The 17306-nt window shown below is 50.9% G+C and overlaps 1 protein-coding gene across 1 annotated transcript in view; it reads left to right on the top strand.

The window, feature by feature from the left end:
- LYSMD2 (LysM domain containing 2) overlaps positions 1 to 16777 on the top strand; it is a 28115-nt gene extending 11338 nt beyond the window's left edge. The window contains exons 2-4 of the mRNA XM_055130292.1: positions 3135 to 3615; positions 14570 to 14901; positions 15855 to 16777. Of these exons, the coding sequence (XP_054986267.1) occupies positions 3382 to 3615; positions 14570 to 14901; positions 15855 to 15897 (609 nt within the window). The 5' untranslated portion in view covers positions 3135 to 3381 and the 3' untranslated portion in view covers positions 15898 to 16777. The remainder of the gene's footprint in view (positions 1 to 3134; positions 3616 to 14569; positions 14902 to 15854) is intronic.
- Positions 16778 to 17306: the final 529 nt, after the last annotated feature.

Genomic DNA, 17306 nt, shown 5'->3' with positions numbered 1-17306 from the left:
AAGAGTTTTCCACTCTTGTCTGAGATGTGTACATGAGCAGCGTGCTTAGTCATGTCCTGTGTACATACTTGGCTAATGTGCCAGAGATCACACACTGCTTTTGTGGTGGTACCAGGAAATCATCAATGGCAGTGGCACCATATAGCATTTGGCATATGGGAGGTGTTGGGGATTGAATTTTCAGCCTCAGACCTTCAAGTAGGTGCTCTACTATGGAACCAAATCCCCATGCCCTAGATTTTATCATCTTTTATTATAAAACATGGTGCTCTTTTCTTTTATATTTCTAAATATCCTCTCTAGTGTCTAGAATGCATTATGTGTATATTTCGGTGACACCTCGCTGTATTCTGGGCTTCTTCCTGCCTCTGTGCTCAGGGATCAGTCTTGGTGGTGCTAAGGGGACCAGATATGGTGCCAGGATTGAACCCGGGTTGGTCAAATGCAAAGCTAGTGCTTACTGCTCTACTATCACTCTGCCTTCCTAAATTTTAATTGCACAAAGAGTGATCCTGGCAACACACACACACACACACACACATACACACACCCTAAAAAAATTGGCTAAGAGGTGAAAGGTCAGAATTAAAGGCAAATCTAAATGGCTGTTTGGCAGGAGCTTATGGAGTGTACAGGATTATCTAGGTGACCAGCCTATCACTATCACTATCACTATCACTATCATCCCGTTGATCATCAATTTGCTCAGTAACGTCCCTATTCGTCCTAGCCCTGAGATTTTAGCAGCCTCTTTTTACTCGTCCTTCCCAATGGTGCTGCATTAGAGGCTCTTTCAGGGTCGGGAGAATGAGACCCATCATTGTTACTATATTTGGCACATGAATATGCCATGGGGAGCTTGCCAGGCTCTCCCATGAGTGCAGGAAACTCTTGGTAGCTTGCCAGGTTCTCCGAGAGGGAGAACTAGGCTATAAGACCATAGCCACAGCCATGATCAAGGCCCCTCTCCACATGCTTGTACAAGCATTACACATGAAGGAACTGGCAGAGGAATCCAGGTGTGTGGGACCCCGGCTGAGATCTCCAAGCCTGCTCAGATTGGGACTGGGCCTCTTCTGCCCAGATCCCCCATTTTCTAATAGCTAGGCGGTCACACCCAGAAACTGCCCCGGCGCTGTGCAATCCCATCAATGGTCAACATCCAGAGACTATAAACCAAGTTACCAACCAGCATATAGATTTTATTTTTGATTTTTTATATATATATATATATATATATATATATATATTTTGCTTTTTGGGTCACACCCGGCGATGCACAGGGGTTATTCCTGGTTCTACACTCAGAAATTACTCCTGGCGGTGCTCAGGGGACCATATGGGATGCTGGGATTTGAACCCGGGTCGGCCGCGTGCAAGGCAAACACCCTACCCACTGTGCTATCGCTCCAGACCCCGATGATTTTTGATAATTTTAACACATGCTATGCTGTAGTTGAGTGCTTGGAGTCACACTGTTGGTACTCAGTGACCATACTAGACTCTGCTCCAGGAATTGTGCAATGGTGGGATATGAACCAGTGTCGTGGCCACAGCTGCATGCTAAACAAGCACCTTAATTTTCTCTGGCCTCCAGGACATAGATTTTTTTTTTTTTTGGGTGAATGTGAGCACACCTGGCAGTGCTCAGGGGTTACTCCTGGCTCTGCACTTAGGAATTACTCCTGGTGATGCAGGGGAGACCATATGGGACGCCTGGGATGGAACCCAGGTGGGCCCATCTTCCAGGCAAGCGCCTTACCCGCTGTACTATATTCTGACCCAGAATATAGATTTAAAAAATTGGAAAATAGTGTCTGTGAATTATGCTCCTGCAGGAAGCCACTGTATTTTCCACAGTAAACCACTAAAAGTTTTTTTTTTCTTCTTCTTCAGTTGCACCCAGAGATGCTCCGGGGTTACTCCTGGCTCTGCACTCAGGAATTAGTCCTGGCAGTGCTCAGGGGACCATATGGGATGCTGGGAATCGAACCCCAGTGGCCCGCGTGCAAAGCAAACGTCCTCCCCGCTGGCAATGAGGGACCCAGCTGCTCCACACTTTGCCTCTGTCCAGCACAGCCACATTTCCCGAGCTTCAGCCAATGAATCAAACTTCCTGTCTCCTGACCTCCTATCGGGTACCTGCCCCTGGAGAGCTGTCCAAAGTACATCAGAGTCTGCCTGCTCGAGATCCTAGATCTAGCCACTCTGTAGGAGTGGGTGCCATGAGAACCCGCTCAGTACTTGTAATATCAGGGTACCAGGGAGGAAACTGGCGGGGGTGGGGGCTGGAGATATAGTACAGCGGGTAGGGCTCCTGCTTTGAACGCTGCCACCCCGCGTTCCACCCCCAGCATCCCGTATGGTTCCCAGCGCAGCCAGGAATCATTCCTGAGTGCAGAGCCAGGAGTAAACATCCACTCCCGCCCCCAGCATTGCTGGGTGCGGCTCAAGAACAAAACAAAAGGGAATAAAGGGGAAAGCAAACCAAAAAAAATAAAAATAAAAATAAAAAAATTTAAAAAAAGATGCTGACAGAAAATTCCGAGTAGCGAGCCAGGAGAACGGGCTGGAGCTACTTAGAATTTTAACTGGTCCCACTGCGCAGAGCGAACCAGACCCCAAGACCCGCGGAGAGTGAGTTTGAGGTCACCGAGAGGCCTCGGGAAGTTTGTGCCCGCCGGCTGTGTGTTGAAAGGACAGGACCTCCGGGCCGCTGAGCCGAGCCTGGAGAAGTTGTGCGTGTTTAAAGGTGTTAAATGTTTTCTGTGACGTGGCCTCTGAGGTCAGCATCGGGGTAACTTGGCTGGGGCGGGGAAGTAAACTTGGCTAGAGGCAGCTTGGAAAGGTCTGAGCAAGGGGGTAGGTGGGGCGCCCTACCGTGCGCGGAGGGGGGTGGGGTGCAATCCGTAATGAGCCAAGCAAGGTTGGGGGGTCTTGCGGGGGTCGGGACAGGGCTTCAACCTGGCTCTGCAGGTACGTTGCAAGGTTCCAGCCCCGGGCACCGCGCCCCGTGCGGGACAGGCCCCTCTGAGCCGCCCCCCGAAGTTGGCTTCCCAGCTTCGCCGCTGCCCCCCAACCTTGCAGGGTCCCGGGGGCAGTTGCGGAAAGTCCTTTCGCTCTTGGCCTTGCAGGTGAGCCCGGGGAAGGCGGGACCCGCGGGGCACAGACGTCGGCCATGCCCGGCCCGCAGCTGCCCGCACGGGTCTCCCGCCCGCCGCCCCCCGCGCGCGGCCGCCTGCAGCCGCAGTGAGCAGGAAGGAGCGGCGGAGGCCGAGGCTGCGCCGGAGGAAGACGAGGAGGAGGAGGAGGAGGAGGACGAGGAGGAGGAGGCGCCGCCCCCCGGGCGTGCTCCGCCCCGCGACGGCCTCCGCGGGACCCATGGCCGAGTCCTCGCCCGTGCGGGCCCTGCGGGAAGGGCCGCGCTCGCGCTCGGGCTCCGAGTCGGAGGAGGCCGAGCTGTCGCTGAGCCTGGCCCGCACCAAGACCCGCTCGTACGGCAGCACGGCCAGCGTGCGGGCCCCGCTGGGCGCCGGCGTCATCGAGCGCCATGTGGAGCACCGCGTCCGCGCCGGCGACACGCTGCAGGGCATCGCGCTCAAGTACGGAGTCACGGTGAGCGCGCGCGCGGCGGGCAGGCGCGGGGCGGGGAGGGCGCGGGAACGGGAGGGGGCGGGGAGGCACGGGGAAGGGAGGCGCGGGAACGGGAGGGGGCGGGGAGGAGACTGGGGAAGGAGGCGCGGGAACCGGAGGGTGCGGGGGAGGAGGCGGGAGGGCGCGGGGATGAGGCGGGGAGGCGCGGGATCGGGAGGGCGGGGGAGGCTCGGGGCGGGGAGAGCGCGGGGCGGGGAGGGCGCGAGTTTTGGGGAAGGGTGGGGGGAGGGCGCGGGGAGGTGCGGGGCTGGAGGGTGCGGGGCGGCGAGGGCGCGGAGGTTGGGGAAGGGCGCAAGGAGGCGCGGGCTGCGGCGCCGAGGCCCATCCCGGCCGACTGTCCCTGCTGGGGATGGGCTGGGGTGGGGGGTGGGGAGCTGGCACCGTGCGCTGGGAGGCCAAGTTCACCCGCTGCAGCCACCGCTTCCCCGTCCCCGCCTCCCCCATCAGAACCGCTAGATACTGGGAGATGCGGACTTGGGCAGGGAAAACGGGTTCTCCGCGTAAACAAGCGCCCAGATGAGTCCCAAGTGATGCCCCGGTTGCTGATGGGTCTGTAGATTCTTCTCCTTTATTTGGAAGGGAACCGGGGAAGAAGGGCGCACGGGGAAACTGGGAATGTGACACCTGTCGCTAAGCAGCAGCTCCAGAGCGTGGTCTCCGGGAGCTGGAGAGCTGTGTTTGTTATCAATTTATAAGTGTGTCTTGGCCTCTTGCATTACACCGTCGGGAAGAGCATGGAAACCAAGAGGGAGCAGACCGCCTCATTAAAATTGCTTATCATTGACTCTGAGCTGTGCGATGGCCTTTTTTGAACCGCAGTTCCAGATCGGTTTCCAGCGTTCTTTCCTAGGAGTTTATCTGGATCTCTCTCTCTCAGGCTCCTCCCCTCAGACAGCCTGAGTAGTAGTCTCGTTTGCGTATTTGAGCTGGAATCGATGGGTCTGGTCACCTGGCAGCTCCTTCTGTCCTTTAAAACATTGTGACGCCAGTGAGGCGTATACTGGCATCACAGTGCCCCCGGGAGTTAGTGAGTTTGCAACCCTGAACGGTGGTGCTACAGCCCTACAGTAAGTGTCCCCCAGGGGGTTTGACCTGGGTCAGGAAAGCAAATCTGGGAAATCAGTAGCTGTTTCTGCCGAGTCGTGTTCTGTCCTGTTCTAACTCAATTTGCTTTTCCCAAGAAGCCTGGGAGGTAGGTTTTAGTTGATCTTTTTTACAGACGGAAAGATGGAGGGAAGCTCGGTGCTTATTTATTTAGGTCAACTTGAATGAGCACACTACACTGATAAAGCGTTTGCTTTTCTCTAGGCAGGATTTCTGATTTCCATCCTTATTTTAGTAATAGGCTGGGCTCAGGGGCCTTGGTTAATTAGGCAGGACCAATACTCTGACCAAGGACGTGGTGTGCTGTATAACTAGGGACCACCAGGGCCACGATGGCAGTGCTTGGGAGCCATCGGGGACATGGTTGGCAGTGGGGGTGGAGGGAGGTGGGGGTATGCTATGTGATACCAAAATCAAACACGCTCCCCAACATCTAACCCCAGTGCTGTCTCCCCAGCTTCATCCCATCCCTAGTTTTTGTTTTTTTGTTTGTCTGTTTCCGGGCCACACCAACAATGCTCAGGGATTATTTCTGTGTTGAGGAATCACTCCTGGTGGGCTCAGGGATCATATGGGATGCCCGGAGGGGGGGGGGTAGGGCATTGAGCCCAGGTTGGCTGCATGCAAAACAAGCGCCCTCCTCACTGTACTGTCTCTCCAGCCCCCACCCCCCCTATTTTTATTCTAAGTTTATCAAGAGCTCTCAGCATCTTGCTTACAGAAAGAGGATCTTTGCTGTCTGGTCTGTCTGCTTTTACCCTACCCGGCCAGAGGGATTGGTCTGGGAATCCACGATATTCTTGGAAGTGGTATTTCCCAGCCCCTTCCCCTGATCTGTGCCACCACCACCACCTGCTATTGAGTGACTTGACTCACTTGTAGCACTGTAGCACTGCCGTCCCCGTCCCCGTTGCTCATCAGTTTGCTTGAGCGGGCACCAGTAATGTCTCCATTGTGAGACTTGTTGTTACTGTTTTTGGCATATCGAATAGACCATGGGTAGCTTGCCAGGCTCTGCCATGCGGGCGAGATTCTCTCGGTAGCTTGCTGGGCTCTCCGAGAGGGACAGAGGAATCGAACCCGGGTCGGCTGCATGCAAGGCAAATGCCCTTCCCTCTGTGCTATCACTTCAACACTTGACTCACTTATAGTTTCTAAACATCTTTTTTTCTGTACATCTCCACCATTGAGCAAATGATTTTTTTTTCTTTTTGGGTCACACTCGGTGATACTCAGGGGTTACTCCTGGCTCTACACTCAGGAATCACTCCTGGCAGTGCTCAGGGGACCATATGGGATGCTGGGACTCGAACCCGGGTCGGCCGCATGTAAGGCAAACGCCCTACCCGCTGTGCTATTGCTCCAGTCCCGCAAATAATTTCTAACGCCTGTTTTCACCTCTATAGTTACTTTTAACCATATCAATCCTTTTCAAGAAAGTGTTAAGTCGGACATTTTACGACTTTTATTGAAAACTCACTCTTGAAGGAAGGCGTGGTAGGTAGCTGTATCACTTACTCCCCTGGGACCTTGTGACTCTTTGTGAACTGGTATTGGGCCCCACCGTCGTGCCTTCCCCTCGGCCCCTCATGGCCAGGCTGCTCATTGGCACAAGATCTTCTCTTGTTTTTTTCACAGGTGTTGAGAGGACAGTGGCTCCTCCCATCCGTGCCATACTGTCCCTAAATTCAATTGAAAACAGAAAGCCAAACAACTGTACTTACTTTTGAGATGTTAGGCTCAAGTATAATAAATTTGGAACTACATATAGTTACAAGTGGCTGAGGACTGGAATTCTCAGCCTTAGCACTAATGAAAGGATGGACCAGGTACGTCTCTGTCCTGGTGGTTTGTTCTGGGGGTTGGGATTTTTAGAAGCATCTCTGATATCTGCCCACCAATCATAGCGTCAAGCAGAAATTACCCAGTGTTCCCTGGGGAGACTCTAACTCTGCTAAGAGTCATTGATTGATTCATTCCATATCTACATCGAGATCATTTACTTTGGGCCTTGTACTGTAGTGATTTTTATTTTTCTCTCCAATGAAGGGATTGAATCTAGGGCCTCCTTCCTACATAGCATGCACTGTATCACTGAGTCACACCCCGGCCCCTGGTTGCTGAAATTGCTTGGGCTTCCCACAGCTTGTGCAGAACCGGGGAAGGTGAAGCAGTGAAGCGAGAGTGTCCCATCAGCGGACACCTGCAGATATCACTAGATTTACTCCCACAAATGGAGATATTTCGGCGGGTGCTAAATTGGCAGAAAAGTGGTTTCTTTTTCTTACCAGAAGGATGTTTAGTGAGTGGCCTTGCTAATGCTGACAGCCGTGGTCATCTATTGCTTATAGCTATGTAGTTTAGAGAGCAGGGGATGAGAGGTAGGAGATTTAACAACCAAAGGCAGTGCACCTGCAAATGAAGGATCAGCCTAGGACAGAGGTCCCCAAGCTTACTGTCCCTACTGCCCCCTTTTTTTGGGTGCCCCAGCGGTACTCAGGGCATCTTGTGGTGCTGGGGATGGAATTGGGGGTTTCTGCATGCAAAGTCTGCACTCTGGCCACCCTTAAAGAAATATCCCGAGGGCTGGAGTGATAGCACAGTGGGTAGGGCGTTTGCCTTGCACTCGGCCAACCCGGGTTCGATTCCCAGCATCCCATATGGTCCCCTGAGCACCGCCAGGAGTAATTCCTCAGTGTAGAGCCAGGGGTAACCCTTGTGCATCGCCAGGTGTGACCCAAAAAGCAAAAAAAAAAAAATGTTCCGATGACCAACTTAAAGTCATTCGTAGTTAATCATAACTGGCCTTCACTAACTCTTTGAGAGGTTGGGGGGGGGCGGTAATTTTTATTGTTTTCGGTTTGAGGTCCTGTGCTAGATGCTGGGGCTACAAGATGCTACTTATTGGATTTATTATTTTTTAAAGGCTTTTTGGGTCATACCTGGTGATGCTCAGGGGTTCCTCCTGGCTTTGCACTCAGGAATTACTTCTGGTGGTGCTTGGGGGACCATATGGGATTCGAAGGATCGAACTCAGGTCGGCCGCATGCAAGGCAAACGTCCTACCCGCTGTGCTATCACTCCGGCCCCAAGATTGTACTTTCTCTCCCTCTTCTGAGCCATGAGAAGGGTGGGTAGCTGGTGTGATTCATCTGTGTATAACCTCTTGCAGAGCAGGAGCTGAGTCCCCCACATCCTATGCCGTTATCCACAAGGACAGCCAGTCCCTAGGAGACCGGCAGAGCCTGGAGTTGCCTGAGCCCTGAGAGAACAGGGGCCCCCACCCTGGGGAGAGTGGGGGGGAGGGGGTGCAGGCTGCTTGGCTCAAATTGCAAAACTGAGTTAGTCACTCCTTTGGAACCCACCAGAAAGAAGACTTCCTGCTGTGGTTTTTATGGGGTGTTTGCACCCCTGCTCTCCCTAGTGGCCTGGTGCTTTGAGGGGACCCTCTCTCTCAGAGTGCAAGGCGCTGGAGGAAGTGGGTCTGGAAAGTGCAGCAGTTTGGGCTGATCGGAAGCCTCCCTTATGCTCACAAACGTGAGTTCAGGAAGGCTCCAGGTGAGGCCACTGTTTGTGCCCTGTGCCTGTTCCTGTCCCCCCCCCCCCCCCCCCCACCCCGGGGTCAGGCCTCTGGAAGCAGCTGAACAGCTCCAGGCAGCCAACTTGAACTTTCTGTCTTAGAAACGCTGAAAAACATCCAGCAAATAGTGTAGAAATGAAAATCGAGCAGGAGACTGTGCCCCGGCCCTCTTAAGTGCATCAATGGTTGTCTCTTGGTCTTCCTCTGGCAGCTTGCCCGGCCTCCCTGCCCTGCCCTGAAGGGGCACACTTCCCTTCCAGCATTGTTCCTAGGGTTTTCTCGCTCAAGGAGCTGTGAACCCCCAGCCTTGGGGTTGGAGTGATAGTACAGGGGATAGGGCGCTTGCCTTGCATGTGGTCAACCCAGGTTTGATCCCTGGCATCCCATATAGTTCCCCGAACACCACCAGGGGTGATTCCTGAGTGCAGAGCCAGAAGTAACCCCTGAGCATCATCACCAGATGTGACCTCAAAAGCCCTCCCCCCCCAAAAAAAAAAGAAAAAAGAAAAACCAAAAACACTTCAGAGAGTCACCATACTAGGTCAGAGAGATAGTACAGCAGGTAGGGAACTTGTCTTGTGGTGGGCCAACCCCGGTTTGATCCCCGGCACCTCATCTGGTTCCCTGAGCCCTCTAGGAGTGACCCCTCAGCACAGAGCCAGGCATAAGACCTGAGCAGCAATGGATGTGGCAGAAAACAAAACAACACAAAACAAAAAAACATAAAGACAAAGGAAAAGAATGAAGTCACTTTGCTGACCTTGCCAAGAATTATTATTACTATCTTAAAGGTCCTAAGTGGACTGGAGAGATAGTACAGCGGATAGGGCACTTGCGTTGCACCAGCTGATGCTGGTTCGATCCCTGTCACCATATATTGTGCACAAGTGCTACCATTTGGGTGCTGTCATTTTTCTTTCTTTCTCTCCCTCTCTTCCTTCTTTCTTTCTTTCCTTCCTTCCTTCCTTCCTTCCTTCTTTCTTTCTTTCTTTCTTTCTTTCTTTCTTTCTTTCTTTCTTTCTTTCTTTCTTTCTTTCTTTCTTTCTTTCTTTTCTTTTCTTGCTTCCTTGCTTTTTGGGTCACACCAGCAATGCTCAGGGGTTACTCCCAGATCTGCACTCAGGAATTATTTCTGGCAGTGCTTGGGGGGCCATCGGGGTGCTGGGGACCAAGCCCAGGTCAGTCACATGCAAGGCAAATGCTTGACCAGCTGTACTATTGCTCTGGCCCCTGCCATTTTCTTTTTAACCATGGTTAAAATCAATAAAAAATGCTTCAAGATTCTGTTTTAAAACTATTTTTGAAATGCATTAGTCTATCTTAAAGATGAAAATGAAATAAGAGCTGGAGAGATAATAGAGGGGTTAAGGCCCTTGCCTTGCACTCCGCAGTCCTGGTTTGATCCCTGACACTCCATGTAGTCCCCTGGGCAATGCCAGGAGTGACCCAGGAGCACAGAGCCAGGAGTAGGCCCTGAGCACCACGGGGGTGGCTCCCAAACACACACACACACACACACACACACACACACGCAATTCTTCAACAAAATTGGGATTGTTAACAAAATTGGGATTGTTTTGCTTGGAGGGTGAACAGTGGTGGTGTTCGAGGCTTCCGCCTCTGTGCTTAGGGATCACTCCTAGTGGGGCTTGGGTTGAACCTGCATCATGGGACCTGCAGAGCAAGTAAGTATCTTACCTGCTGTACTAACTCTCGGCCATAGTCTGTCCCTCCCCTCCCCTTCCTCCCCTCTGCTGTCCTCCCTTCCCTTCCCCTATCCTTACTTTTCCTTCCCTCTCCTCCCCCCCACTACCCATAGGGCTGAGGAGGTAGGTCAGAGAGCTGGGGCACTTGCTTCAGTGTCGGGGAAGCGTGCTGAGTTGGTCCTCAACACCACCCAGACTCCTGAGCACTGCTGGGAGTGCCCTCGAGCACTGCCACATGTGCCTTCAACAAAGAAAGCAAACCTGTTCACACAGCTGCTCTTTTGGTTTATGATTTGCACACAAGGAATTTCAGTCGTGTTTAATGTAAAAAATTAAGGTCTTCTGGTAAATGGACAACTTCAGGAGCACAGTACAGGTTTAGGACAGTTTCCAGCGCCCCAGGAAGACCCCTCTGCCCTTCCCCCTCTATCCCATCCTTCCTTCTCCAGCCCTGCCACCCACAGATCTACACGCTAGTCTCTACAGAGGTCTCTTCTGGACAGTCCCTCTAAAGGGTCTTACATTTTTTTTTCTTTTTGGGTCACACCCAGCAATACACAAGGGTTACATTACTCCTGGCTCATGCACTCAGGAATTATTCCTGGCAGTGCTTGTGGGACCATATGGGATGCTGGGAATCGAATCCGGGTTGGCCGAGTGCAAGGCAAACGCCCTACCCACTGTGCTATCACTTCAGCCCCAAGGGTCTTACATTCTTACTTTGGGGGGAGGGGATTTGGACCACACTCAGCGGAGCTCGGATCACTCCTGGTGTGGCTCCGGGGACCATATGGGATGCCTGGACTCGAACCCTGGTCAGTCGCTTGTAAGGCAAGCATGCCACCCGCTGTACCATTTCTCCAGCCCCAAAAGGGTCCATTCTTCTGAGGTGTGGTGAAGACGCGAGAAATCCTCTTCATTAGCTCGTGGCGGGGGCTCGAGAGGATCTGAGGTGACCCTTTCCCAGGCCCATGGGAATCCCTGTCAGGCCTCTGCTTCTGTGCCAGGGTGGCGTCAGTGTTAGTCAGCTTGAAACGTTTTGGGGTGGCTCATCGTTTTTTGTTTGAAGTGCAGGAGAAGGAGGAAAGGCAATCAGGAATGTTGCCTTTGGCAGGGGTGGGGTGGGGCGGGGGTGGGGAGTCCTGACAAGGCAGACCAGACTGGCCTCTGGGGAGAGGTCTTGGCCCTGCCCAGAGCTGCTGTGAATGTCTTATAGAGGCATGTTTTGGGGGTTCACTTCAGAGTGAACTCCCCCGGGTGTCATCCCAGAAGAGTCCGTTGAGTGTGGCTCAAGGTTGTTGATGATACTTCTCCCAGCCAGTTTTGCCCAGTCTGCCAGTGGCGTAGCTCCTCTGAGGGGAGAGGCGGGTTCCTGTGACCAGACCCAGGCCACCTGCCTGCAAGGCCGGCCCTCTGCCTGCCCCCTCAGCATCGGTCTCCTCCTCTCAGCCCTCACTCGCTCTGTGAGTGACCTGATTCTCAGAGGCCAGGTAGTGTCTGGGCTCACGTGGCTCAGAGCTGAGATGCTGGAAGCGGGAGCATTTGACGGTTCGCCTCCCCCGCCTCCTTTCCCCACAGGAAACCGAGGCTGCTGCCGCCTCGCCACCCTGTCTGTTAGGGTGTCGGGTAGGGCGCGTCAGAGCAGAGGGCAGGTGTGGAATTTCCTAGCTCTTCCTCAGGGTGGATGGTGGCTTTTCCGAGTTTCATGGGAGGTGAATTTTCCAGAACATGAGACCCATCGATTTCAGATAAAAAGTCCAAAACTTCCTGGAACCCAGTAAGCCTTCGGTGCGCTGTCTGGGGGCAGCCGGGGTCTCGGGCGTGCCATTGTTGTTTCCTTCACAATTGGGTTTTGGAGCTGGCTCCTTCCTCCCTGGGCCTTAGCCAGAGTCTTTTCTTGCCAACCTATTTTCCACAAAGCTGCGAGACTGACTGTAATCAGAACTTGTCACTCCCTTCCCTCATTCCCCACTGGGTTTCTTGTCATCTTGAAATAAAACCCAAAGTCCTGACCTTGTTATCCTAGGGACAATCTCTCAAGCCTGGGGCTTGCTTCTTCCTTTCAGCATGTACACACACACACATACACACACATGCAGAGGTGCTTTTCGTTCATGTTGATTTCTTTCCTTACAGTTTGAAACCTGTCTAGTTGGTTCTAGCTATTGCCTGCTAAGGTGAACAAAGTAAGATCAAAGTCATTTGCCTTAAAACAATAAACCAGTTTAGGGCTGGGTGAGATAGTACAGGAGTTAGGGCACCTGTTCTCTATTTGAACTTGATCTCCAGTACCACCTGCTCCCCAGCATCGCTGGTGTGGCCCTGGAGGCCCCCCCCCCACCCGCCTCTGCCCCCGGGGCACTGCCAACTTTTCCTTCTTAAGTACCTAGAATATACAAGATCTTTGTGAGACCCAAAGGAACTATAGAAAGTTCCTTGTCTTGTTCTGAAGCAATTCCATTGACGCCTAATATTTCCAAGCCTTTCTCTGCCACCAGGTCCTAGCACTTTACTCCATCATTATTTCCAGAAAGCAGGAACTACCAGGAAGTGAACTGTGAGCACTGGAGCCACGAGGGCGTTTTTATTGACAAGTGTCAGAAAACCTTAACTCAGATTGGTTTTTCTAAGTGGGATAAAACCTGGCAGTTTATTGGTCCACAGGCCCAGAAGGTCTCGGGGGGCTCCAGCTTTTGGCTTTGTGGGATTCAGAGGTCCAGTGGTAGGCTGGCGAGATAGCACAAGCGGGTAGTAGGGTGCTTGCCTTGCACGCAGCTGACTAGGGTCTGATCCCCTGCGCACTGCCAAGGAGTGATATCTGAGTGCAGAGCCAGGAGTAACCCCTGAGCATCTCTGGTTGTGGTCCACAAACAAAAACCCCACACAGAAGCAGAGGTTCAGTTGCTTTGCCCCATGGTGGTTTTGTCCAGTTTCATGAGGCGACAGTGTGCTTTGCCGGCCTTGAAGAGGACCTTTCCCCTCCCAGCCCCAAGTCTCCTTTGCAGCCCGGAATGGCTGTGAGATGGGGCTGACACCAAGGATCCAGGACTCTGGGATTCTCTCAGGGCCGGGCGGATTCTGTGCTCCAAAAGCCCAGTGCCTTTGGGCCCATTTAGCTGAGAGAGGTGCAGGAAGTGGATGCTAAGCCGCAGAAACGAGGAAGATTTCGAGGCAATAGCAAGCGAGTCCATCCACACTCAGTTCATCCTTCCAGTGAAGGGTGGATCCAGGGAGGATAGTGCCGGTTCGCCACCAGATAACCAAGCACATGTTCACGTGGTGTGTGCTGTGTGAGCTGGGATTTGGAGCCTGTTGTGTAAGGCTTCCAAGCCAGCACGCCTCGCTGCGGCACTCCTGCCTGGCTTACAGACTCACAAGAGAGGAGGTTTGGGGGAGATAGAACCGCTGGGAGAGGGCTGAGCTGCATGAGTTCCCGGCGGGGTGGCAGAGCTCCTAGGCAGCACCCAGAGCCGAGGTGCCCAGGCCCAGAATCAGCCTGGGTTTGAGTCCCGCCTGCACGAGCCAGCTTGGGCACTGAGCTCTTTGTTAATGGGAGAGGAGACACCGCAGTCGAATGCAGGGTGGAAGGCGAGAGGCCAGTGTGTATTCCTGCCTTTCTACCTTTACCCTCGCCTCCTGCCCCCAACTCTGGATTTGGGGGAAACATCCACAGATTCTAACAGAACCTGAGGTTTTGGAGATCTGGATTAAATGCTGCTTTTGTGTGATGATTCCATAGTGATCTGTGAATGTGATTTGTGAAGTGGGTCTTCAGATACTCCTCTGATGGGTGGAAGACAGGAACTTTGATTCTCAAAGTGCCCCCTTGCCCCCCAAAATGCCACCCCCCTCCAGCCACCTACTCCCACCCCTTTCTTCAAGGCCCATGTGAAGTCAGAAGAATCAAAACCAGAACCCACCTTCTCAGTGAAGTCTGCTAGTAAAATTGCTGCAGAGGCTGCACCCTCGCGGTGCTTGGGACCGAACCCAGGGCCTCACACATGCACACTGATGCATGCTGAGAGGCCCCACCCCTGTCTGCATGCCAGACTGGCACCATTCCCAAATCTCCTTGACTGTATCCTGCAGCTGTTGTGTTCCCCAAACCCAATTCTCCCTAAGTACCCCAAAAGTAAGATAGCAGCACTGGTAAGATTTTTTTTTGTTGTTGTTTTGTTTTAAATCTGAATATAGATATTTTTTTAACTATGGAATAGTTAAGTGCTTAGGATTCTGTATTTTTGAACTCCTACAATTTAAGATTGCCTATGTTGGTGAAAGTGACTTGGAAGGGGAAATTAGAGACTGTGGGAAAATGAGTGTTTTCTTTCTTTAAAATTGGGGGACAATTTCCTACCTTGTCTTGAAATATCTTGGGGGTGGGTTGTTTGGGAACAGGACTAAACTCAGGGTCAGATGTACACGTTTTCTTATGAGTAATTTTAGTTTGAGGTTGTGCAATGAGATCTAATCCCAGTTTTTTTTTATATGTAACTCTGTGTTTCCTTTATTTTTTGTATTTTAGATGGAGCAGATTAAAAGGGCAAATAAACTGTTTACCAATGACTGTATATTTCTGAAGAAAACTTTGAACATCCCAGTCATATCAGAGAAGCCTTTGCTTTTTAATGGACTCAACTCAATCGATTCTCCGGAAAATGAAACTGTTGATAGTGTCTCGCATGAAGATGTGCCCGTGGTAGCCGAGGATGAGGACCTGTCTCCCCCTAGTCCCCCCGAATCCAGTATCCAGCCTGTGCAGCCGGAGGAGGTGTCAGCACGAGACTTCCTCCAGAGACTGGACCTACAGATCAAGTTATCAACACAGGCAGCCAAGAAACTAAAAGAAGAGAGCAGGTAAAAGGGGCTGGAGCAATAGCACAGCAGGTAGGGCGTTTGCCTTGCACGCAGCCGACCTGGGTTCAAATCCCAGCACCCCAGTAATTCCTGAGTGCATGATCCAGGAGTAACCCCTGTGCATCGCCAGGTGTGACCCAAAAAAAGCAAAAGAAAAAAAGATGGGGGGGGGAGGAAAGCAGGTTGGTGTGAGGTACTGAAAATGACTCTGTTGTGTATAGGCCATTCCTGGTGGTGCTTGGGGGTCACCACAGCCACCATGGTGGGACGTGTGAGGTCCAGTATTGTTCAAGGGGCTTTGTGTTCCTGGATATCAAACCTCAGTCTGCAGAGCAAGCACCCCAACACCTGAATAAGTTCTTTCTTTTTTTTTTTTAATTCTTTTTTTTTTTTTTTGTATTTTTAGGTTTTTGGGTCACGCCTGACATTACTCAGGTTACTCCTGACTCTGTGCTCTGGAATCACTCTTGATGAGCTTGGGGGACCCTATGGGATGCTGAAAGATGGAAACCGGGTCAGCTGCATGCAAGGCTGTAGGAGTGCTCTGCCCCCTGAATAAGTTACTTCTAAGGTGTTACTTGGACAAATTTTCTTTCACTTTAAACATTCTATCTTAGGGACTGAAGAGATAGTACAGAGGTGATGGCTCTTGTCTTGTAGGCAAGAGATGCAGGTTTAATTCCTCAGCACCACATAGGGTCCTTTGAGCACCACCAGAAGTGATCCCTGAGCACAGAGCCAGGAGTCAGCCCTGAGCACAGCTGGGGTATGGCTCCCAAACACACAAACTTGATACATGTGGGTCACTGGGGAATCGAACTTATGACCACATACTTCCAAGGTTGCAAAGCAGGTGCTCTAAGCCACTGCTTGATTCTTCTGGGCCCTGTGTTCGTGTTCATTTACTGAATAAAGTTTGGAACAGTGACTTAAGCTGTATTTCTGTTTTTCAGAGAGGAAGAAAGTCCTTACGCAGCTTCCCTATATCATAATTAGGTGATCAGAGGGCGCTCGGACACCTGGATTAAAAGGCTCTTGGAAGCAATGACTGAAGATTCAAAGCATCCCTTTTGGATTGTCATCGAGCCCAGTTTTAAATGACAATTATGTTCGACCTACAGCACTTGCACTGATGCTGACGTGTGTTCAGTTCACCCTGGCTGTCTGTCCTTCTAGTCTCTTCCGGCATGGCATTTTGGAGGTGGCGGTAGTTTTTAGACTAGCTTTTGTAAATACTAGCTGACATCAACATCAGACTATTTACATATTGAAGCCGAAAGCGGTGTTTATCTCTTGAGAAATGCTAATTCTGTGAGAATACGGTTGCTGTTGGAGTGTAGACTTTGCTCTTGTTTTTATCTTAAGTGCTATATATATATATATATTTCGATATGTATTACCTATTCTGTATTAATATGAAGAACCGAATTTTGTCTGCTATTTTGTAAAAATAAACTACAAAAGTCTGAACAAGAAAATAAACTATGTTTTCATATTAGAGCTTTGGTTTTTTTCCAATGAATGGGATTGTGTTTTTAAACTACTATTAAATAATTTACTGGTTTTTATTATAATTGCACTTTTGAAAAGTTTCAATAATCAAAAGCTAATTCGTTACAGTAACCGTAAAGCTTGGCATTTTCACATTTGATCTAATGTGGCTCAGATAGGATGAAAACATGGAATCTGATCAAAAGAAGCAATAAAACAATATCATAATTTGACACATAGGTGATTTCTAGTTTAGAATTCACTGATAAATCACTGTATAGCATTCTGTAATCACTGCTCATTGGAGAATTTGGTTTTTATTCATATAATAAGAATTGTCTTTTGTTATATGTAGTTATAGTAATAAACATGAAGCAATATCTTACTTATACTTAAGTTACTTAAATACATCTTTTGGTCTTGATTTCTGTGTAGGTATGAGGTTAAATATGTCTATAAGTTTCCATGTAAATAAATATGGGACCAGAAATAGGACACTTACCTTGCATATGACTTGCCCGGTTCAGTGCCTGACACCCCATATGGTCCCCTGCGCCCCACCAGGAGTGATCACTGAGTACAGAGCCAGGAGTAAAAACCCGAGCACTGCCTGATGTGCCCTTCCCATATTTATCTTTACTCCCTTATGTCCCCCAAAGTGTCTGCATTCTATGGGACAAAGTACTTTTATTTTCCTCCTTTTACCCCACTCTTCTCTTCCTCCTTTTCTTCTCCCATCTTGGTTCTCTACTTTTCATAAGCAAAAACAAGTGCCCATAAGTATCACTGCTAGAGTTTGTGGCACCAGATGGGAGAGATTCTACCCTGAAGCAAGCGATGACCTTAGGGCATTAATGGGAAGTGATAGCTGCCAGCCTTGGCCTCGAATTGTTTGTCCAGAGTGTACATAATGC

Source organism: Sorex araneus, chromosome 3 (assembly GCF_027595985.1).
Source record: "Sorex araneus isolate mSorAra2 chromosome 3, mSorAra2.pri, whole genome shotgun sequence".
In the NCBI taxonomy this organism is placed as follows: Eukaryota; Metazoa; Chordata; class Mammalia; order Eulipotyphla; family Soricidae; genus Sorex; species Sorex araneus.
This window is presented reverse-complemented; position numbering and strand designations above follow the sequence as displayed.